Source organism: Onychomys torridus, chromosome 8 (genome assembly GCF_903995425.1).
Source record: "Onychomys torridus chromosome 8, mOncTor1.1, whole genome shotgun sequence".
Taxonomy (NCBI): domain Eukaryota; kingdom Metazoa; phylum Chordata; class Mammalia; order Rodentia; family Cricetidae; genus Onychomys; species Onychomys torridus.
In genome coordinates, this window is record NC_050450.1 from 76,406,703 (window position 1) to 76,430,242 (window position 23,540).

General features: G+C 52.8%; 1 protein-coding gene across 4 annotated transcripts in view; it reads left to right on the forward strand.

Annotated features, from left to right (window-relative positions):
• Cuedc1 (CUE domain containing 1) overlaps positions 1–23,540 on the forward strand; it is a 77,972-nt gene that overhangs the window by 37,453 nt on the left and 16,979 nt on the right. For 2 of the 4 annotated variants that reach the window (XM_036195853.1, XM_036195854.1), the window contains one exon: positions 19,178–19,820. In XM_036195853.1, coding sequence (XP_036051746.1) covers positions 19,458–19,820 — 363 coding nt within the window. In that variant the 5' untranslated portion in view covers positions 19,178–19,457. Of the gene's footprint in view, positions 1–4,769; positions 4,791–16,017; positions 16,123–19,177; positions 19,821–23,540 lie in introns of those variants that run through there. The other 2 variants (XM_036195857.1, XM_036195855.1) reach the window with 2 other exon arrangements.

Here is a 23,540-nt window from a genome sequence, read left to right on the forward strand (position 1 = left end):
CTCCTCCAAAGGTGCAGGTGTCACACTCCCCCCATCCTGTTCTCAGATGAGAGAAAACACCCCCAAGAGTCCTCAGAGGCATCAGCAGCAGCCCTGGAACAACAATGCCGGCCTGCTTGCTAGGAGCTGTCCCCAGAGTCACACCTCCACTGGGTGTGGCAGTGAATGCCCAGTGATCAATGCTGGCAGGAGATTCAGGAGTTCATGGTCACTCTCCACCACAAATCCAGTTCCAGGATAGCCTGGGCTACTTACCACCTTGACAAGGAGGAGGAAGAGGAGAGGAAACCAGCAAAAGGCAGCTGCCACCAAGCCTGACAACCTGAGTTCAATCCTTGAGACCCACATGCCAAAAAGAAAGCCAACTCCCAACACCCAAAAGTCGTCCTCTGACCACACATGTGCCAGGGCGCATCCCTACCCTTGCTTCTCGAAGGCACTGAGCACACAGTAAATAAATAAATAAATAAATAAATAAATAAATAAATAAATAAATAATCATCAAATCCTTTAAAAAGCCAACAAGTGAGCAACAACACAAACCACTGAGTCCCATCTCAGCCATCAGCCCTGGCAGGAAAGGCGTGAGGTGTGCTTAATTCTGAGAGGAGAAATCTCTCCTGGCTGCCCTCTTTAGGGATACCAGGACGCAGACCGGGTGGCGGGGGAGGGGGGGACCTGACAACTCTCAGATGCGGCTCCTTCACACTATTGGCTTGAGACCCTTCTTTCTAACGCTGGCTTGATCTCCCTGTCGTGGAAGGTCATGGAAGGCCTGCTTCTACTCTTTACCGAGGCCTCTCTGATTTAAGAAGTTTTAGAGTTGGCCTGATCTGTACACGCTTGCTCTGTCCTCTGTCTCTGCACCGGCTTTGTATGTACTAGAACCCACCACTTGTTTGTGCTTTTAGTTGTTGTTGTTATTGTTCCTTTGTCAGTGCTGGGGATCAAAGCCAGAACCGTGTACAGTGTGCATGCTAGACAAGCCTTCTACACACAGCTACACTCCTTGCCCGTGGCTTTTCTGAGACGGGATTTCCCAATATAGCCCAGGCTGGCCTTAGACTTGTGATCTTCATTCCTCTCTCTCTGCGATTAGCCCCGTATGCCACCGTGCCAGGCTTGCCTGTATTTTAAAGGTGGCCTGTCTATGCCAACTTCCGCAGGAGACCTGTGTTTGGGTTGTGCAACTCTGAGCCTGCCACACCCTCCCAGATCCTTTCTGAAAGTAAAATGCCACACAGTCCTTGCTCAAGAACAAAGGCTCTCAGCTTAGCTCTGCATGTTAATGATTTTCAAGTGTGGCCACTTCCTCTTCCTACCCTGACTGGCACTGCCAGGGGTCGGAAAGTGACTGCTGCCATAGTGATGTGTGGAGAGAGCCCAGACCAGCGCAGGGAGGCCCAGCTTTGGATAGCCTGGGACCACAGTGGCAGAAATGGCCTACTAGCTTATGAGCTGGCACACTCCATTTCTCACCCACCCTCTGTCCCCTGCCCTCTCACTATAGTTACACTCTTAATGTCCAATCTCTCATCTTCTGCTCCAGGAGGACTGGAGAGGACACTGTTGCCAGGTTACTGCATGTGCCCAGCCCTCCTGGGCCAGTGTCCCCCTGCATCCCAGACAGAGATACAGAGTTTCATTGTTTTAAGTTGGAGTATGAGATGTGGCACAGAATCCTGACTTGGTTGCTCCCTGACTGTGAGACCTTAGGTCAAACTGTGGAATTACCATGTGCCTCAGTTTCCCCATGTGCAAATAACAGTTCCTAATTCCTTGGGTTATTGTAAAGAGTTCACATGGCTAGCTCAGAGCCTGGCTGATGGAAAGGGCTTGTGGACTTGGTTCTAATGTTGCAAACTGTTAAGTGCATTGCACATTGCACATCGCAGGTGCCTGAAGCCAGAGGTGTTGGGTCGCCTGTGGTTGGAGTTACAGGCTGTTGTGATCCACCTGATACCGGTGTCAGGAACTGAACTCAGGCTCTCTAGAAGAGCAGCCTGTGCTCTTCCCATCAGTGGCGCCTTCTTTGCAGCCCCTTAGTTATTTCGTTTGCACAGGTTTAGCACAGGTGGAAGTAGTAGGAGTCTGAAGTCAGCCCTGTGGTGAATGGAGAAGCCCAGCACGCGGGAAGCTCAGCATGCTTACTATATACAGTTGAACAGGAAGGCAGGGTTATTGCTTATAGCTGAATCAGGGAGGCAGGATTAGCTTATCTTGGTAGGAGCAGTCTCTAGAAGGAGCGATCTTCAGGCCGTAAGTCTGCGGCAATGGTAGCCTTTTTTTTTTTTTTTTTTTTCATACACTATCTGTTAGTTATTTGGCACTCTTACCCTGCGAGAAAACATCCTGAACATGACAAAACCACAGAAGAATTTTTATTGAGAGAGGATAGAAAGAGATGTGACAGGCCTGTGGGAAACACACACGTGGTCAAGAGAAGAAGGGGAGAAGAGAAGAGGAGAAGAGACCGGTGCAAAATGGCGCCGGCTTTTTAAAGAGTGGGCCATGCATGCGTGCAGGAACACATGTGGCTACTCCACGCATGCATGTAGATTATTACATGGCTGCTCGCTTTACGCAGCCATGGAAAGCCACAGAGTCCTAGTCACACGAGATGTTTTGACCCGGAAATGGCTATTTTGAACTGGAAATAACTAGGCAGGAGTGTCTAGGTCCCCCGGGCAAGCCCAACCGTGTGGGCATGTTGTGACTTCATATCACTATCAACATTCCCACTTGGACCAGAGGACAGCTATTCATTCCATCCCTCTGAACCTCAGGGGACAGGGAGGCTTTGCCAGTGTCCCATGAGTTTGAGGCTCTGGTCCTTGATATGGCTGACTCATGTCAACAGCTCACATCCACTTATAACTTCACACACTCAGGGGCTTCCTCCACTCCCCACACAGCTCTAGTAATCCCACAGCTACTCTGTTAAGGATTCATAGATTTGAAAAGTGGACATCTGCAAGCAATGTTTGATCGCTAGCTGAATATATAGTGTTATCGCTCTCTTCCCTTTGTTTGTGTGCAATTTTTGTTTCCTTCCTGCCTTTTTTTTTTTTTTTTTTTTTTTGACAAGGTCTTCCACTAGACTGGAACTCACTAAACATGCTAGCCTAGCCAGTCATCGAGCCCTGGGAAATCTACCTATCTCTACACTAGCCCAGTACTAGGATTACAACCGCATGCCCCAGCACTGGGCTTTGTTAGTTTGTTTTGTTTTGTTTTGTTTTTTGAGACAAGGTTTTTTTGTGTATCCCTGGCTCTTCTGGATCTTGCTCTGTAGACCAGGCTTGGTGAACGGGTGGTATTGGGGGCGCTACACAGGCTGGCCTCAGACTCAGCGATCTGCCTGCCTCTGCCTCCTGAGTGCTGGGATTAAAGGTGTGCGCCATTGGGCCTGGTTACAAAAATTGGGTTCTCGGAGTCAAAGCCATCGCCTCACACTTGCAGAGCCACCGCTTGGCAGTGGAGCCATCTTCCCAGCCTCTACATTGCGGGTGTTCTGCCACACTGTTGTTCGTTTGACACAGGGACTCACTGGGTAGTTCTGGCTGGCCTAGAACTCTCCACTTAGATGAGGTTGGCCTCCTCTGCCTCCCGAGTGCTGGGATTAAAGGCACAAGCCACCACACCTGGCTTCCTACATCCTATTTTAATGGTGATGATGTAATGTTTCAAGGACTGAGAAATGATTTGCTGCTTCTGGAAGGTTCTAACAGCTGCTGGCTATTCCTCATACCATCTCTGTGCTGTTTGGATAACCTTGCAACTCGTTTGTATCCTCGGCACCTTGGTTTTGGCCTGAGCTAGGGGGAACCTTGTGTCCACACACCTCAGGCTGCTGCTTCCCGTGAGAGACAGAGCCTATGCAAGTTTGGGCTTGTGAAGGGATTTGGCTTTTGTTTGATGACTGTTGACTTAGCCCAGGTGTGCGGACCCAGTGTTTACAGACTCCTGGTTGGCTCTGGGCTGGAGCTGGAATGAAGAAAATAGATGTTCAGGGGAGGAGGGAGAGGGTGTGGATAATCCAAAAGCCATTTGTTTAGGGCTTGGAGCCAGAGATAAGCTGCTTCTGCAGATTTTCCTAAATCAACCAGACAGGAACTCTTTGTAATGAGCCGTCAGTGTATGTTGACCTAATAGACCTCCACACTCACTTCCTACACATGGGAACCATCTGGACCCCTGGAGCCCACAGAGACGCACAAGGATGGAAGGGCTCTGGGGCTCATCTGGTCTTCCCATCCATTTTCACACTAACCTGGAGGTCCAAAAGGAGGTCCAACCTGAGGCCACTTGCTATGTAGCAATGGAGTTAAAACTAGCATCTACGTCTCTAAACTACATCACACTTTAAGACCATGGTTCCCACGTGACTGTGGCTCTGAATGACCGGGAGCCTGTGCAAAAGCAGCCTCCCTGGACACTCCCCACCCCCATCAGTTCTGACTTAACAGCAGGGTGGAGAATGTTCTTAGCAAACCTCTAAGGACATCTGATGACAGCGAGTGTCATACTATTTGCTGATGCTGCTAGAATACAAAAGCATTTGCTTCCCAGGTCTGTAGGAAGGCACATAGGCATTCCCTGAAGCCAGAGATACAGTCAGTTAGGAGGGGTAGCAGGAGGGTTGAGCCAACATGTCGATATTTAGCTTGTTTGGAGACAAGGTCTCATGTAAGCCAGGCCTTGAATGGCTACGGAGCTAAGGACGACTTTGAACTTTTTTTTTTTTTTTTCAGAGCTGAGGACCAAACCCAGGGCCTTGTGCTTGCTAGGTAAGCACTTTACCACTGAGCTAAATCCCCAACCCTGACTTTGAACTTTTAATCCTCTGGCTTCTACTTCTGTGGTATTGGTAAGACAGGTATGCATCTCCATGCCTGTCCTATGAAGTAGTGAGGCTTAAGCTTGGGACCTTGGGGCTCCATACAAGCTCGGTAAACACTCTGCCGACTGAAAGCCCCATGCCTGGCTTTAAAGCATAGTGCAAGTAACCACTTGGCCGTCTCTTTTCTGAGACAAGGCTGGTTAGATGTGGCCCCGTTCTGGACAACTTGTAGCACACGCCTGACTCTTCCCACCTGTGAAGTGCCTAGAGTGAAGGGCAGGGTCAAGCTCTATTGGACAAACTGGCATGAGGGTCAGATGACAGGACACGTCGGGAAGGTCTGCCAAGCAGGCATCCACTTCTAGAACATGAGCAATTGCTGAGTGTGGGTGAGGGCAGACTTCTGCCTAACACCAGTGAAGTCCTGCTGACTGCTCCTGGGGAGGCAAAGGGGCTTAGGTTCTGGGATGAAAAATATCCAGTTCTTCTGGCTCTCAGGGACCAGGATGCAGTGACCTTCTGCAGGGGTATCTCTGTGGTCCATCCCTAGCACATGGTGTCTTTCCCTGGCCCCGATCCATTCCCCAGCCCCATCCGTGAATCCCAGTGGGTTTTGGTGGTCTGTTCAGTGCTCCTCATTTTCTGGCAGTTGAAGGGATCAAGACCCTTGGGAAGCCAAGGAGGCTGGTTGAGGGACTCCTGGGGGGTTCTGCCCCTTCCCTGACACTATGAACATTGAGAGGTGGAACTACCAGCCCAGCTGGCCTGAGGCCTTCCCCTACAGCCCTGCCAGGAGCTGGGCTTGCAGGCTGAAAGTGGAGCCTTGGCTGGGCACACCACTGCCTGGTTCTGCCAGTTCTACCCCGAGTCAGGTCAGCCTGACCCCACCAACACGATAAACATGACAGGCACAGATGGTGGCTGGGGGAGGGGTGCTGGGGGGATTCTGGGGCCTCAGGTGGCCCCAGTCTGCTGAAGGGAAAGCCCTGCAGGGAGTACTAGGACTAGTGGTCCCCAAAGGGTATAATTCCAGATCAGCTTCGGAGCTGGGGGAGAAGAGGGGCAGGACTGAGTACTTGGGCTGGGTGAGAAGGGATCTAAAAAAGGAGGAGGGGTCTGTCTGTGACTGTTGGCCCGGAGGAAGCGTGTGACTCGGCTTAAGTGCCCTGGTGAATGTGGCAGTGAACAAGCCTGTTAGCACACCCAGGCCCAGGGGCTGTATGCTGGAAGGAGACAGAGTGTGTCCAGGGAGAGCCCAAGGACCCGAGTCCCATCTCTTCAGTTAGTATGCTCTGCCCTGCGGCCACTTGTGCTCACATGAGCCTGCCACTCTCTTTGTGACCAGAGAGAGGGACTTCCGAGCGTGTGGGGGGTGGGAGGGGGTGACGGAGGATATCTGGTGGGGAGGGTGCTGGGCTCCCCGAACTGTGGAACAGGAGCCCTACAACTACTGGGCTCTGGAGGGAGGGAAAGGGGTGGGCTGGGGGAGGGGGACCAAGGAGAACAGGGAGCAGCCAGTGGCTGGGAAAGAAGCTGGCTCCTGCTCTAACAATCCCATCAGCCATCTGTGCAGGGCCTCTCTGGGTGGAATTTCTGACAGTGTCCCGGCTGGTGTGTGTGTGTGTGTGTGTGTGTGTGTGTGTGTGTGTGTGTGTCCCTCTCTGCTGCAGCTGCTGCTCGCTCCTTTGAAGTTCAGCCACAGGCCAGCCACCCCTCTCTCAGCCTCAGTTACTCAGCCTGGCCTGTCATTCCTGGGCTGCCTAAGCTGTGTGTCTGAGTGTACCCTGCAGCCTGTGGGCTGCCTCCCAGAGCTTGAACCCCCTCGCCCGCAGCAGAGGGCAGGCTCCTGGGAGCCAACCTCCTGTCTTAGGCAGAAAGGCTGGCCCACCCAGGCTGGGGTAATATTCCAGTTACTCTGCCTTTACAAACTTCTCGGGTCCAGGTCAGGGCAGAGGGACTTGGGCTCAGCTCCCCCAGGGCTGCAGGATCCCCCAGGCCTGTGTGCTATGTACACACTTCCACTGCAGGGCTGGACTGGACCCAAGATCATGAGCTGTCCCTGTCCTTTCCCTCCTGTGTAGCTTTGAAGTTTGCAAGGCTCATGCCAGCCCTACACCTGCGCAGTCAACCAGGAGTGCCCCTCAGAAGGCCCACCAGAAGAGGCATAGGTCTCCTTGTTTCACAGACTTGCTGAGAGGTGCAAGTCACCCAGACAGCTGCAGAATCGGATCTGCTGCACCCACACTGGAGCCACACACTTACTCTGTTCTTTGGTCTCCTATTCCAGCTCAGCTCAGTAACCTGCCAACCACATCAGGCTCTCAGGCCAAGGTCCTGCCTCTTCAGTGCTGGGGACCCTGACACCCCATTGTCCACCGGGCCTTCATTTTTCCCTTCCTTCCTCTGCTAGCAATGAGCCCGGTCCCTAACCAAGGCTGGGGTAGAGGGGAAATGCATGATGGGAGTGGCTGTTCTGGGAGAGAGTCTGCCCAAGCGATCCAGCAGGTGGGACGGTGGGATGTCTAAAGCCTGGTGTTCTTAAAGCCCAAGGAGCTCTACGCTGGCTTTTGTTTTGTTTTTGCTTCTCTCTTTCCTTTTTTTAAATTTTTATTTATTTATTTATTTTTGTGACAGGGTTTTTCTGTGTAGCCCTGGCTGTCCTGGAACCTACTCTGTAGACCAGGCTGGCCTCCAACTCAGAAATCCACCTGTCTCAGCCTCCTGAGTGCTGGATTAAAGGTTTTCACCACTATGTCAGATGCTGTTTTTGTTTTTGTTGTTTTGTTTTGTTTTAATTAGAGAGACAGTATAATAGCTCAGTTGGTAAAATGTTTGTCTACCATGCAGGAAGTCCTAAATTCATTCATTCTCAACCCTGCGAAAATGGGCGTGGCAGTATACACCTATAATCCCCACATTTAAGAGTCCAAGGCAGGATGATGGGAAGTTTAAGGTCGTTGTCCTCAGTTTATGTAGCAGGTTGGAGACAGCAGAACATGGACTTCAGTACCACACTGTTGATTCAGATTCTGATCCTGCCACTGTGTGAGCCTGTGTACGTCAGTCAGCCTCTCTGCATGTCAGTTTCCTTACCTAGAAAATGGGGAGAGTGATGGTTGTGGTGATTGGATGAGATAATGCATGGCAGGTGCTTAGCAAGTCTGGAGCAGGTAATCATCAAAAAGCAACTCAAGGGGCCAGGATTATGGCTCACTGACAGAGCACATGCCTATTGGGCCTGAGGTCCTGGGTCCATGCCCAGCATGAAAACAAACAACTGCTGGCCGTTGTAGATAATATACATGCACACAGTGCACCTGAAAAATCACTGGCGCTGCTAGTCTTCCGGTGTTCTTTGGGCTGTTTGCTTATTTTCAAGCTAGTAAATGAACAAACATTTTGAAAGTATACAAAAACTCATAGCTCTCTGTCCCTCTCCATACACACGTGCACACATTCGCCTTCTCCAAACCCTCCCACAGCACACTCTAGTATTCCGACTAAACTCGTGGGTGCCTTTCAGTGTGCCTTTAAGTCTTCAGCAAAAAGAGACCCATCCAAATGCCTTGTTTTTGCTTATGGTTGAATAGTATCTCATAATGTATATGTGGTTGGTGATATCATACCCTCATTTCACCTTCTACTGGAAGACATGTCCAGTAGGCTCCAATCTGTTACCTGGTGACTGACAGGCTCACCTTTCTGTCCATATTGGGCATAGGTACAAACTGAAGTATGGGAACACTCCGTAGAGGTGGGATTCACGAATCAATGGGTAGCAGCACAGTGTTCGTCAGTGTGCCCGTTAGAGGCAGGGGTTGAGATTGTTATTCCTTAGGATTTCCTCTGCCATCCTGAATTGAGGACCCCATCTGATCTTACATGACTTGGCCTAGATTTTCTAGGCATGTTCCCATGCTGAACTGTGGAGGGCTGACTGTAGAGATGATTCCTGGCTGTAGAGATTGTTCCTGACTGTAGAGATGGCTCCTGACTGTAGAGATGGTTCCTGGCTGTAGGATGTCTCCTGACTGTAGAGATGATTCCTGGCTGTAGAGATGGTTCCTGACTGTAGAGATGTCTCCTGACTGTAGAGATGGTTCCTGACTGTAGAGATGTTTCCTGCTGCTGTCCAGACTCTGGGGCTCATCTATAGACCTTGCAGGTCCCACCAGTGGAAAAGCCTTCCAGGGAGGACCCCAGAGGGCAGCTGGTTCCTCTATCCAGACTGTTGGACCCAAGCCAGCATGAGCTCACTCCTGGAGCTGGCCCAGCTTCCTGGCCCTGCACCTGAGCTGCTGGTGGCTCCTTCTCCAGGTCTGGATCTGGACTGTTTCACTTGATCCCAGGCACGTACATGTTCCTGCCAGTTCCTTGGGTGGAGTGGGGAGCAGCCGCTCTCTACCCAATAAGGTTTCATCTTCCCAGCCCAAAGTTGAACTGTTGGCTGAGCCGGTGGGGTTTGTTGATAGAAGGGAAAATTGTTGTGGAAATATTCCATAACCCGCCCAGGTTTGGGTGCTAAACAGCCTGTTACTCAGGCGACCTACAACTTTGGTGGGATGGGGACTATGCAAGCTTTCTGTTCTTCTGGGCGAAACTTTACCTGCAGACCCCTGCTCCCTTGCTCCCCAGATTTGAGCACTATTTCATAGCTGGCAGACCCCCATCCATCATTCCCTCAGCTCCTCAGGATTAGTTTGCCCCCTAGGATTCAGTGCCACCCCCAGTTCCGGAGTATGTCTGTGCTCTGTGCCAGGAACACAGGGTTGCGCTCCAGCAGGACGGATGTTGTGTTGAATCTGGAATCAGACAGCTTGGCTTCAGATTTCAGCTTGGCCACTTAGCCGTGTGACCTTGAACAAGTGTTTCACACTCTACGTAGCTCACTTTTCTGTCTATACTGTCGGAGAGGGCAGGAGAGCACAGACTGCTTGGGGCTGCAGAGAGCATGAAGAGCATTCACACATACACACACACACACACACACACACACACACACACACACACACACGAGGCCCTTGCCTGGTGAGGGAAGAGGCTAGTCGCTGCGGCTGGGCCGCCACTACCTTTTGTGTGAGGCCGGGTCTGGCTAGGCAGCGCTGGTGCCCTGTCACTCACTGTGTAGACCAGGTTGGCCTTGAATCCACAGAGGTCTGCCTGATCCAACCTTTTGTTGGGATTGCAGGTGTGACCTATGATGACTAGCTTAAAAAATAAATTATTTTTTACACTTATTTTTACTGTTTGTGTGTGTGCTTAAGGTCGCCAAAACACTCTCACGTGGAGGGCAGAGGACAACCTGCAGAAATCAGCCCACTTCTCCCAGGTGGGTCCCTGGGCTAGAACTCAGGAAATGAGGAGTGGTAGCAAGTGCCCAGACTCCCTGAGCTAGCTACCTCACTGGCCCTATTTTTTTTTTTAATTTCTTTATTTCTGGGGCACATGAACTCACAGAGATCCTCCTGCCTCTGTCCCCGAGTGCTAGGATTAAAGCCCCCATCCCCCAGAGTCCCGTTTTATGCTTTGGTACTGGGTTCTCCCAGTGTAGCACACACTGGCTTTGAACATTTAGCATTTTCCTGGGATTCCAGGTGTGAGCCCCGCATGAGCTTAGCATGGGAACTGGATGTTATGAATGTCTGAGGAGCTTCATCTACAATCATCGCAGATGGAGGCAGAGTTGGACTCCGCAGGGGGCCTTTTGTGGCCACTAAGTGTCAGGTCAGGGATGAAGGATGGTGTCCTAAGGCCTGAGGATCTAGGGCCAAATCTGCCCATGGGGGAGGGGCATTAACCTCCCTGGGAACCTTTTGCCCTGGTGCCTCATCCTCATGTCCATTTGGCTACTCTTATTGACAAGGAGAGGGAAGAATGAGTGGAAAGGAAAAGCCCCCCATCTTTTCTCCCCCATTTTTCTTCTTCATATGTTTTAAAGAGTTCAGAATAAAACAAAGCAACAAAAAAGAATATTTTCAATGCCCTAGCCTTCCAGATTCACTTAGTAGAAGGTGGGGATGTAGAGGAGTTGTGCCGTGTGGTAGCTCTGGGAAGGTAGATGTGGCCCTCTAGCCTCTCACCCATCCTAACTGTCTAGCCTGGAAACCATGTCTCTTTGTAGCAAAGAGTTTGGGAGTTGCCTTTTTTTTTTTTTATTCTTTAAAATTATTTATTTTTATTGTGGGGGCGGGTAGTGGCACGCAAGCCTTTAATCCCAACACTTGGGAGGCAGAGCCAGGTGGATCTCTGTGAGTTCGAGGCCAGCCTGGGCTACCAAGTGAGTTCCAGGAAAGGCGCAAAGCTACACAGAGAAACCCTGTCTCGGGAAAAAAAAAAATTATTTATGTGTATATGTGTGCGTGCACCTGTGTGTATACCATATGTATGCAGGTACCCACAGAGGCCAGCAGAGGATTTTGGATCCCTTGGAACTGGAGTTTCAAGGGGTTGTGAGCCAGCCAGTGGGTGGGTGCTGGGAACCGAACTCTGGTCCTCTGCAAGAGCAGCGAGCACACTTAACTGCTGAGCCGTCTCTGCAGGACTCACATCACCTCTCTCTTCCCACTCTCACCTCTTTCAAAAATCCTTATGTTTAACAGGTGAAAAATAGGTGACTAGAGAGTCAGGGGCCAAAGCTGGCCGCTCAGCAGGGCGTGGCAACAGTGTTGCCCCCCACTCCCGGGTTTCCCTCCTTCTTCCATGTCCGACCTGGCCTCTTGCTCCGGTTGCTGTGCCAGGGTTAAAGAATGGGCACAGGTGTGGCTGCCCTGCAGTCCTGGGGGCTCTGGGAACCAGGCAGGCTTTGTTGTCGTACCAGCAGCTGTGGCCCGTTGGGGCTGAGTATCCATTAAGCCGTTTCCGAGCCTTGGGCTGGAGCAGAAGGCTCGGCATTTAAAGGTCACCCGGCTTTTGAAGCTACAGCGACATTAATAGCTTGGGAAGAAAACAAGCCTGTGCAGGGGCCGGAGGACAAGGCGGCTCTGTCAGCGCTGCCCCTCCTCCCCAGGGTGCTTGGCCGCACGCGCACGCACACACACACACACACACACACACACACACACGCCCTCGCACACTCACACACCCACCCTAGTTTCTGCCCCTTGCTTGCCCACCTTCCTCTCCTCCCGATTGGGGCCCCTTCAGTTCAGAAGCCTTAGAACTCGGCAGACTGCCCTGCACCCACCCCCACGGTGTCCGAGGTGATAATTGGATGAGGATGCAGCTGCCGGGGCCCCAGCCGCTTCTCGGTTCACACCGCTTCACCCACTTGAGGTTTCGCCGGGACTTAGCCACGTTTACACATGACCTCATCCTGACCCCTCCGGCCCTGGTATCTGGAGTCTTGCTGATGCAGTCAGCCTGGGCCCTACTTCCCCTCCCGGGTGGGCAGAGTGCAGACGTCACCCTTCAGATGTCTTGCCCTGAGGCCCTGCCACCGCACTTGGCTGTGCAGGGTCCCTGGGCCGGGTGGGCACTGGAGGACAAAATACTTGAGTGGATTAATTCCGTCTGCTGAGGACAGAGCACAGAAAGTGGTGTCTCGCCCGCCACACATTACCCCCCTCATTTCTAAGATGCCTGTGCTATCGGGTGGCTCTGCTGTCCTCCAGGCAGTCCCAAGGTGGGGGCAGGGCACAACAAGGTTCTGGGAGGGCAGCTGCGGTTAGCCCTTTCCCTGGAGCTGCTGTGGCCTGGGCCCTGGGACACCACCTAGTGGCCTGGCCTGGTGGTGTCACTGGGCTGAGCCGGGTTCCTGAGCAAGCAAGGAGCCTCTTAAAGACTATCCAGGTTCCTCATCTACGGCTAGAGAGGAAGCCTCATACCTCATACCTCCTCCTGGGGTCTCAAGTTCTAACCCCCACATTTCTAGGTTGACCCTGTGCCCGCTTGGGGAAAAAATGCAAATCAAGTCAGTCATGGGAGTGTGACTGTCCCCTGACCCCTGGAGCTGACATGGTGTAGCCATCAGAATTGTGTGCCAAGGAGAAGGCCCTGAAGACGGGCAGAGACAGTTTATAGGGCAGGAGCTGAAACACCTTAGCCTCGGTCACTTTGTCTGGGAAATGGGGTCATACAGCCCCTCTCTGGGCCTTGTAGGTGGCAGTGGGGAGTAAGACAGCAGAGGAGAAGGGGCTAATTTAGACACCACTGTTTGATCCTGTGTTCCTCCACAGGTTGCTTCTCTGCATGCCCTACTTAGCCAGTAGGGACTGACTGCCAGGTGCTGCTGCGGCACTGGGTATAGCAAATCTACCCTTGGGAACTCTGGTCTAGGAAGATGGTCACCGACAAGCGTACCATATATAGTGTTTATGACAGAGGATGACAAAGCAGAGCAAAGGTCAAGGGATGCTGGAAGACAGACTGGGTCTGCAGAGCTGGCCCCCTGATAATGTGGCAGCAGGGACCAGAAGGAAGGGAGAGAAGGAGCTGTGGGATTTGTGGGATGGCAACACAGTGGCTTCTTAGAGCCCGAGGCCCCGAAGGAGAGTGTAGGCTTGTTGGTGGAGTGATAAGCACATGGGTTGCTCAAGGCAGTCATCTGTGTCTGTGTCTACACCCTGTGGGTGTACCTGTGGGCATAGGTGTCTACTTTTTTTGTTTTTCTTGAGACAGGGGCTCTTGTATCCCACACCGGCTTTGAACTGGCTGTGTAACCGAGGATGACCTTCAAGTTTTGGTCCTCTTGCCCCCATGTCCATCCTGAGTGCTGGGATTACAGGTGTGCACCGCCACACCTGCTTTGTACAGTGCTATGGATCAAACCCAGGGCCTCCTGCATGGCAGACAAGCGCCCAACCAACTGAGCTAGCTACATGCTCAGTTCCATACATGTGCATCTGATGGCAGGAGCCCAGGGATGTGCTAGGCCACAGGGAAACTGGGAGGTGGTCTGGCTAGTCACCAGGGGCTTTGGAGGTAAGGAAAGACATGCCACCATAACATGCAGTCCATAGAAAGGCAGAGAGGTAGCAAGGGGTGGGAAGCCACCATGTTTGAGGGACCATTTAAAGGCAAGGAAGGTAGGGACTGCTGTAGATTGTGTAGAGTGTGTAAGGGATACTTTTTTTTTTTTTTTTTTTTTTTTTGGTTTTTTTGAGACAGGGTTTCTCTGTGTAGCTTTGCACCTTTCCTGGAACTCACTCAGTAGCCTAGGCTGGCCTCGAACTCACAGAGATCCTCCTGGCTCTGCCTCCTGAGTGCTGGGATTAAAGGTGTGCACTACCACTGCCCGAAGGGATACATTCTTAAAGATGTTCCCAAAGCTTTGACCTCAGCCACAAAGTTGATTGGGCAGAGGTGGCCTATAGACAGGCAGCACAGGCTGGATTGGACTGACCCACGCTGTCAGAGCTGCTGGTGGGCACCTGGGTGGAGGCCATAGTAGGCTGGCTAGGTGTGGGGTGCAGGGAATGTCTGTAGGAAATTCAAGAGTGGAAGCCAGCAGGCAGCTGGAGAAGGGTACTTAAAGCCACAGGATTTACTTGGGAAGCAAGTATAGCGTGGGGTACCCAAGGCCTGTGACCAGCTCATCCCGGCCGGTCCCAGCAGGGACTTCCTCCATCCCAGGAACCCACATAAGTTCCACCCCAGCATCCCTCCCACATACACACTGCTGCCAGCGAGGGAGCTGAGGTTCGGAAACCTGAAATTGTGTTTTTCCCAAGTCACACAGCCTCCCTGGGGTTCGCTGTGAGCCCAGCCCTCTGGTCCTCAAACTGTCTCACCCCTAGGGCAGAGCAGGCCATAGCCTTCATGAACAGGCCTTCTTAAGGCAGGAGGCTGGCTGAGTTGACCTTGGACAGGGCTGGTGAGCCACACTGGGGCAGCCTGCCCACCTCCCTGGGCCGGGCTCCAAATGACTCAGGCCTTGCAACCTCTCACAGTCCAGTCGGAGGTTGGCAGCAGGCCGCTCTGGGCCTGGCTCCCTGGGCCCTGGGGGAGGACAGGTATGGAGTCTCTGCTTCCAGGTCCTGAGGTTACCCACACCCATTCGCTCAGGGAGAGGTCTAACGGGCCTGGCAAGTTTGATTCACTTCCTCTACCACAAGCTCATCAGGAATCACCTTCCTGTTTTTGTGCCCACACTAGCAGTGGGTTCAAAGAGGTGTCCTGCTCTCTCCAAGGTCACACAGCCAGGTCTGGGGCAGTGCCAGCAGACCTCCCCAGTGCTGTCTGGGTCATGTTTCCTTTGATGGAATGTCCTAAGCTGAGGCACACGTGGCTGCATTTCTCAGGCTCCTTGGCTCTTAGCCCTGCAAGCCTTACTTGGCATTTTAGCTCTTGGGAGGTGGGATGCTAATTCTGGTTTTCCTCCCTACCCATTAGCCGTGTGGTTTTGGACAAGTTACTTGACTTCTCTGAACTCATTGTTACCAATATAAAAATGAAGGTGGGCTGGAGAATTATAATAAAGATAAAAGGAGCTTTGATAAGGATGGTGAGCGAAAGTGCCCCGCACAGGTTCGTGATCCTGGGTGGTTGGGGTGCCCCCATTCTTCCCTGAGTTTTAAACCGCTTTTCATCCGAGCAGCGTTTACTACAAAAGGCAGCCCGACTTGCTGATTCTTTCCTTCCTGCTAGCCTATCTCAGCCTTGGCCTCAGGCTGCCTGAAGTATAACAAGGAGCAGAGAGGACAGCACTCTGAGAACCTAGCCCCTATGGGGTGCCAGTTACAACAGCATGGCTGTCGGGAGTCTCTCAGTCTTGGCCTGCCGGCCGGCTGTCAAACCCTGTTTCCCTGGCTTCCTATTTCTGAACCACTTTCTCCAAACCCACAGAGCTGCCTTGGTGGAGAGATCTAGGTTTTTCCATTGCTCGCTCCATGTTCTTGAACTCCTCTTCACTAACTGTATGGGGGGCAGGTTTGGGGAGTCACCTGAACTGGGGTGTCCTGCTGCCTAGGCCTCAGGATCTGGCCTGTGCTGGGAGAGTTCACACATCCTGCAGTGATCTGGAGGGATTCCTGGGTTGATAGCCGGGGGCTGGGAAAGAGCCCCTATAGCCACCCTCCCTCCCATGGGCAGTGCAGCCACGCACCCCCTCCAGCCTCATGGGGCAGTCTGCCACATTCTGCCACAGGCTGAGAACCACCTTGTTTCCTTTGCGTAGAAACGGGGTAAGGAGCCCCTAAGAGGAAGGCTCTGGGCAACCAAGGGACAGGAATTCCCACAGGAGAGTCAACAGATGATTCCAGAATGCCTTTCAAGGCTGTCTTAACACTCAGAGGCCCAGCAAGCACCCAAGGGACCTGTGAGAAGAAGTTCATGGCATGAATGTAAGCTCATCTTTTTTCTTCTCTTCGTGGACCAAGTCTTGGCTTCTTTCTTCATGGAGTTGCCCTTGGCACAGTGACAAGCCCGGCCTCTGATCTTTCTGGCTGAATTACGCTAGGGGCAGGGAGATGGTGGCTGTACTCTCAAGGGCCTCAGCAAGAGCCTCTGACCCTATGTGTAACGACATGGAGGTCTGGGCTTCTGGGGCCTGGTGGCCCAGAGGTTAGAGGGCTCAGCAGCCCCCAGAGTGGAGCACTCCTAACAGAACCACTGAACTGCCTCAGACCTACTGTTGGGGTGGGCAGGGGGAAGGGCAGGAAGGGAGAAGGGGCTTGGGTGTTGCAGCCACACATCTGTGGCAACCTTCTTTGGACTCATTTTCATAACCAAATCCCTGGACTGATCACCTGAAGCCACCCTTATTTATCCTTGTGACATAGCTTTGGCTTCCCTGGCTGTGATATCCTCCTCTGGGCAGGCAGGCAGGAAATAAAGGGAGTCGGGTGGTAAATAATGGTTCACTCAGTTGACTGGCCACTGCTCAAGCATGTAATATGATGAGGTGGGTCTCTATGTCCTGATGTGGGAAGATGCCCACAAGGTGCCCTTAAGTAGATAAAAGTAATGGCATAGTGGAATTTATGGTTTAATCACATGGTAAAATAAGCTCACACACATGGTAGCATGTGCAAGGATCAAATACCTGTACATGGTGTGGGCATATGATCTCATTAAGTAAGTTCTCTCAGGGCAGGAAGGACCTCAGTGTCTGATAGCTATTTAGAACCTGCATACCTGTAATTTTCCACTTTCAAATCTAGTCCACCAGCTGGGCATGGTGGTACATGGCTGTAATTCCAGCACTTGGATGGTGTGGTGAAGGCAGGCAGATTAGGAGTTCAAGACCATCCTTAACTACAGAGTGAGTTCAAGGCTAGCCTGGACTTACATGACCCTGTCTTTAAAAATAAACAGAGCTGGGTAGTGGCAGCACATGCCTTTAATCCCAGCACTCGGGAGGCAGAGGCAGGCGGATCTCTACAAATCCAGCCTGGTCTACAGAGTGAGTTCCAGGACAGCCAGGACTACACAGAGAAACCCTGTCTCAAAAAACCAAACAAACAAACAACAACAACAACAAAAAAAACAAATAGACAAAACTAGCAAGAGGGGGTTGACGAATTAGCTCAGTGGTAGAGCACTTGCCTAGCAAGTGCAAGGCCCTGGGTTCGGTCCTCAGCTCTGGGGGGAAAAAAAACTAGCAAGAGGGCTCAGCAGGTAAGGGCACTTACAGACAAGATTGATGACTTGAGTTTGATGCCCAGGCCCACATGGTGGAAGGAGAGGACTAACTAACCCCCACAAGTCCGTCCTCTGACCTCCACATGTGCTATATAGCACATGGGAGCCACCCCCACCACAAAATCAATGTAACTTTTAAAAAAGTTTTTAAAATCCAATCTAATCCACTTTCCTGGCAATAGGCAGGCACCCAGACCAGGGCTCCTTGAAGATGCTTGTGTCATTTTGTAGAAAGGGAGAGAGTAAGATGTTTGGAACTCAGAGTACGAGAGCTGACCTCAAGTAGTAGCATTAATGGCACTGTAGGGTCTTCCCCTCCCAAGTGGGGTGGCCCCCACTGCCACACCTCCCCTCCTTCTCTCGGATCTTGTCTTTCCCATCATAACAGTCAGTGTTATGTGTGGCCGTGCTGAGTGTGTCAAGGATTTGCTGACATGGCGGTTTCTCCGTCCGCGGTTAAGGCATGGCTCCCATTCTAGAAAACAGAGAATAGGTTTGTTTGCATCTGACTCATCAAGCTTAAGAATACCCCTCGAGGAGCTGCATGTGGCACTGCTCTACTAGGGAGCAGAGGCAGAAGGAACCGAGCGCTTGAGGTCAGCAGGGCTACAGAGTGAGACCCTGCCACTTTCTACAAGCTGCCAGAATGACTAAATCTTGGGATAAGGTGGAGAAAGTCAGAGCCAGATTTTGGGTTTATTGGGTTTATTTTTAGTGTGTGTGTGTGTGTGTGTGTGTGTGTGTGTGTGTGTGTGTTTATGCGCGCAGGTCAGAGGACAATTTGTGGGAATCAGTTGTCTCCTTCCACCATGGAGGTCCCAAGGACTTAACTCAGGTCACCAGGCTCTGCGGCAAAGCACCTTTACCCACTGAGATATCTCACTGGCTCCAAGTTTTGGTTTTTGGAGACACGTTCTCTAGTTCAGGCTGGCCAAAAACTCCTAATCCTCTGGTCTCTGCCTCCCAAATGCTGGGATTACATACATGCTCCAGCAGGCCAGGATTCACTCAGTGTGGGGACAGAACTGAGGGGCTTCACGCATGCTAGGCAAGCACCCCACCCAGTGAGCCGCATCCCTAGCCCCTTACGCGTGCCTTTAGACATTGTCCTCTCTCCTTTGTCTGACAGCGATGTCACCTTGGTGACCATTTCAGTGCCTGCCTGAGAGTGCTGGGTGGTGTTGTGTCGTGGATCTCAGTCCCCAAGCATGCCTTTCATTCCTGTCTGTGTGTCCTTGTGCTAGCCTTGGGTACCAGCTAGGTGGACTGCGGCAGGAAACAGAAATGGACTATGAATTAGACTTAAATGCTTAGGGTTCTTCAGGACAGTTTTGGGAAGCTGAGCATGGTGGTATGTGGCTGTAACCCTAGCCCTCAGAAGGCTGAGGCAGGGCATTGGAAGGAGAGGGGTGGGGGGTGTTAAGAGTTCAAAACCAGCCTCAGCTACACTTCGAGTTTGAAGCCAATATAGGCTAGATGAGACCCTATCTTAAAACAACAAAAATGAAGACAACAAACAAGATGAATAAGAAAGAATAAACATACATGTTTTTCCTAGGCTTAACTTATTTACCTATTAACACGCTTAGTATGCACAAAGCCCTGGTTCTTCCTCAGCACCCAAACTAGGCTAGATAGGACAGCTGGAGAGAGAACAGAGAGAAGCAGGTCTCCCTAGGGTGGGTCGGTGTCACCTCACAGCCCACCACCGAAGAGTTTGTTTGCTTCTGCTTCTGACTCTGTCCCTCCTTTCAGGTGACACCATCAGTCCGTTGCAGCCCCCTGTGGCAGGATGACTCCAGGATGTGGATGATCTGCGGTACAGCCACAGCCTGGCCAAGGTCCGCATGCCGCCACCACCCCGGACCCTGTCCCCTAACCCGGGCCGTGCATTCCCGCCAGGCATCCCAGTGGATGCAGGAAGCGCGGGAGTGAGTCTTCTGAGCCCGCGGAGCAAGCAAGTGGCTGACGGAGGGACCCCTGGCCAGCGGCTCCTTGGCTTGTCAGAAACATTCTTCCTCAGCGACTCCGCAAGATGACCAGCCTGTTTCGTAGGAGCAGCGGCGGCGGCGGCGGCGGCGGCGGGGCCACCGGGGCTCGCGGGCCCGGGGCCGGGGCCGGGGCCGGGGCGGGGGCCGGGGATGGTAGCACAGCCCCTCAGGAGCTCAACAACAGCCGGCCGGCCCGCCAGGTGCGCCGCCTGGAGTTCAACCAGGCCATGGACGACTTCAAGACTATGTTCCCCAACATGGACTATGACATCATCGAGTGCGTGCTGCGGGCCAACAGCGGTGCGGTGGACGCCACCATCGACCAGCTGTTGCAGATGAACCTGGAGGCGGGTGGTGGCAGCGCCTATGAAGACAGCTCGGACTCGGAGGACAGCATCCCGCCAGAGGTAGAGTCAGGGTCAGGCAATCCAGCTTCAGCAGTGGTCCAGTCTCTCATAGTGGCTCTGGGTTGCCCCCCCCCCACTTCCACCCCTTCCCCGCCCTGGCTTCTAACCAAGTATCTCTCTTTTCCTTTGCGAAACTTTTGACCAGACAGTGACCTATATTATGGATAGCAATCATTCAACAAACACCCAGCAAGCAAGCACCCACTCAGTGGTATGCTAGGGATGGGACAAGACTCCGCACTGAGTAAGGTACTTGTTTAAAATGTAGGTGCAGAGGCCCCACTCCAACATCTGACCCCTCAGTTTCAAGACTGACGTCTCTGGCATATATTTTTCAAGAAAGGCCCTTGAACCGCAGAGTATCTCCTAAGCCAGCGCAAGCAGACGATGTCTTTGGTGCTCACAGGCTAGTGTGGGTTGGAGGCAGGAGTTGAACTAGAGTGGGAGAGGCGTGAGCAGAGAAGGAAGGCGAACTGGCCCCAGGACCAGAAAGAGGGCGAGAGATCAGTTAGGCTGGCCACACCCTTCACGCAGAAGAGTGGGGAGCACCCCTACAGACAGGGAGCTGGGGATGGTTGCAGAGTGAGGGGGCCTGAGAGGAGTATTTCAGCTCCAGCCCTCAGATCCACATAAGCAGGGAGCCATTCCCAGGGTGAAGGGCATGGGCAGCCACAGAGAATCAAGGCCCTCCTCCGTTGTGGGTGGCTGGTTTTCTACAGCCCCATTCAGGAGTTCTGTGCCCAGCCAACCCCCAGCCTAAAAGGCCATGCAGTTCTCAGCAGGAAGGTGAGGCATGCAGTTAGTGTAAGAGCCTTGCATGAGACAAGGACCAGAAGATAAGAAGGAACTGCACTCTGTTCTTCCAGTACTGAGGGCTGAACCCAGGGCCTCTACATGCCGTAGGTGCACTCTGTCACCGAGGCACGCCCCAGCACCCCTTTTACATAGGATTTCCCTATGCAGCCCAAGTGAGCCTTGTGCTTACTCTGTAGCCCAGGCAGACCTTGAACTTTCCATCCTCCTGCCTCGGCTTCTCCAGTAGCTGGGATGACAAGCATGCTCCACAAAGCCTAGCTGAATTCCACTCTTTCCAGAGTCCAGACGGTGCTGGGTATCCCAGTTGCTTCAGAAATCCATCTTTTCTGTTTCTCAGACTTGGTGAGAACAGTCACCCTTGTTTACATGAGAACTCTGGACCAGATTTGACCTCACCTGGCCTTCTTGCTCCTCCTACTTCCCTTCCTTCCTTAGTGAGTGCTTCTAGGGTTCTTGCTCCAGAGAGGAGCCTTGTGGCTAACAATGACTTGTGCTAGTGTGATGTGTCTCCCCAGGCATATAGCAGGTACACGGGGAAGGTTTGCAATGAGTAGACGTTACATGTGTGTACACGAGTGTGTGTATGTACATGAGTGTGTCTGTATACGTGAGTGTATGTGTGAGTGTGTATGGGTGTACATGAATGTGTGTGTGTACATGATTGTGTATGAATGAGTGTCTATGTGTATGAATATGTTTGTGTGTAAGCCGGAGATCAGTTTGGGGTGTTATTCCTTAGGAACCAGCTACCTTGTTTTTCGGGGACAGAGCCTCTCTCTCACTAGGCAAGTCTGGCTGGCTAGGGAGCTCTAGGGATAACGACCACTGTCTCCACATCCCCTACACTGGCATTGCTAGTGTGGGCCACCAGTCCAGCTTTCTACCCAGGTGCTGTGTGGTCCTCAAGCTTGTGTGGCAAGCACTTTGCCGACTGAGCCTGAGTCTCCCGGGCCCTGTTGATGCTTGCTATCTTTGCACAGCCCCCTGTCACCTTTTCCTCTCTCACACACCCCTTTGACCTGCTGGATTAGTCAGTGGAGAGGACACTGGAAAATCCAGACCCTTCTTGTTAAAAGGAGGTGTGAGTTTGTGTGCATGTGTGCACGTGTAGGTGCATTCTTTCAGTGTGAGCTGGAAGTTCCCTGCATGCTTTGACTCTCTATGGTCCTGTTGGGTCTGACGGTCTGGCAGGCGGGGCGTTTCCTGCCCCCCCCAGCCCCTGGTGCCCGTGGCATCACAAGCCTCTGCAAGGCGTCCCCAGCCCCAGGCGTCCCTCCTGTGCTGCGCCTCTGTTTTCTCGAAGTCTGCCGTACCCGGTCGAACCTCTTCTGGGTTCTCCTTGGCTCTCTCTCAGCCCCCACCTTTGGAGCCCTGCCTGGGCCCATCAGCTTGCAGCTCCGGAACCAGCGCAAAGTGCCACAGGAAATTTATGAGCAGCAGTAAGAATGACAATACCCGCTGCCTGGGAAAGGCCCCCTCTCTAGAAGCTGATGGATGGTGGGCTGTATCCTTGTCACAGAGAAACAGCCCCTGTCAGATGAATGGCCCAGACCCTGCCTCCCTCCCAGCCTCCGGAACACCTGGCAGGCATTCATCACCCACAGTGAGTTAGGCCAGGAGGCCACAGAACCTCCAGCACCTTTAGAGGCAGAACAAGCTCCTTGTGGCTGGAAAAAAAATGGAGCAGAGGTGGGGGTGGGGCAGGAAGGTGCTGGGGTTCCCTCTCTGGGACTACAGAGCTTCCTTTCTAGAGCTGGCCTGCCCACCCCTCCCTGCCTCCTTCCCACTATTCCTCTCTAGAGGCTGCGTTGGCTGCTCCGGGAAGCTGCACTGTAGTCTGCAGGGCCTGCCCACATCTCTGCCCTCCTTGAGTCTGGGAGCATGCCGCACAGCAGAGGAAACCCATGGAACTCTCCTCTTCCCTGAACCAGACCAAGCTTATCCTGTCCCTCAGAGCCAAGGGCTGTGGGAATTGGGAGTATGTGGGCTGGGGGAGGCAGCAGCGAATCTTGGGGCACCCTAGGCTCTTGCTGAGCACCTCCAGTGCTAGGCAACAGGGAGTCACCAGGGACCAGGACCTCCTCTTTGCCCCATTCCCTCCCTTCCCCTGGTGTCTTTCTCCTTCCTGGTGGAGTGTGGGGTGAGCAGCACAGTGGCCTGGCTAGCCAGGCCGCCTCATACTTTTTCTGCAGCAGCGTCTGTTTAAATACTTTCCGCCTCACAGGAAAGAACACGCATTCCAGGGCGGGGGCCTCCTTGGGTCCGGCTGGCGTGCCGAGCAGAGCACCGTAGTGGGTGTGCATGCTCACTGCCAGGGCATCCCTGCCAGCCCCCCTGTGCCGGGCACGGCGGGCCTGGGGCTCGGGTGTGTCAGTGGAACCTGGACTGACAGACAGACGCACGAGGCACACTTTAGGGGTGACGTCTACAAAATCAGAGTTCAAGCAGGGCTGGGGGAGTCGGGGGCTGAGGCAGTTAGGGCCTCCAAGCCCTTCCCAGGTTCTTTGGTCTCTGAGAAAGTGGGAACAGAGCTGTGAGGGCGACTTGTGTGACAGGAATCTGCCCGGATGCCTCTGGGGGCAGATTCCTATCCTCAGATAATAGGAACTCAGCCTTCGCCCTACCCTGGACCCTTCTCTGCCCTGCTTCCTGCCTCCTGGTGAAGAGAAGGGTCTAGAGGGACAGTGGGCAACTAGGCTGTCCACCCTGAACATTTCACCTGGTTGTGCAGGTTTGCCTGAGGGAAGGCCATGACTGTGGAGATCATGGTCGGTGCTGAAGATCCCAATCTAAAACCAGTGAGTGGTTTTGCCGAGTTACTTAACCAGACACTGCCTCCCAGGGCCAGTAATCTGAGCTGCTCAGCAGGCTGGGGCAGGAGGATCAGAAGTGTTGTGGACTGCT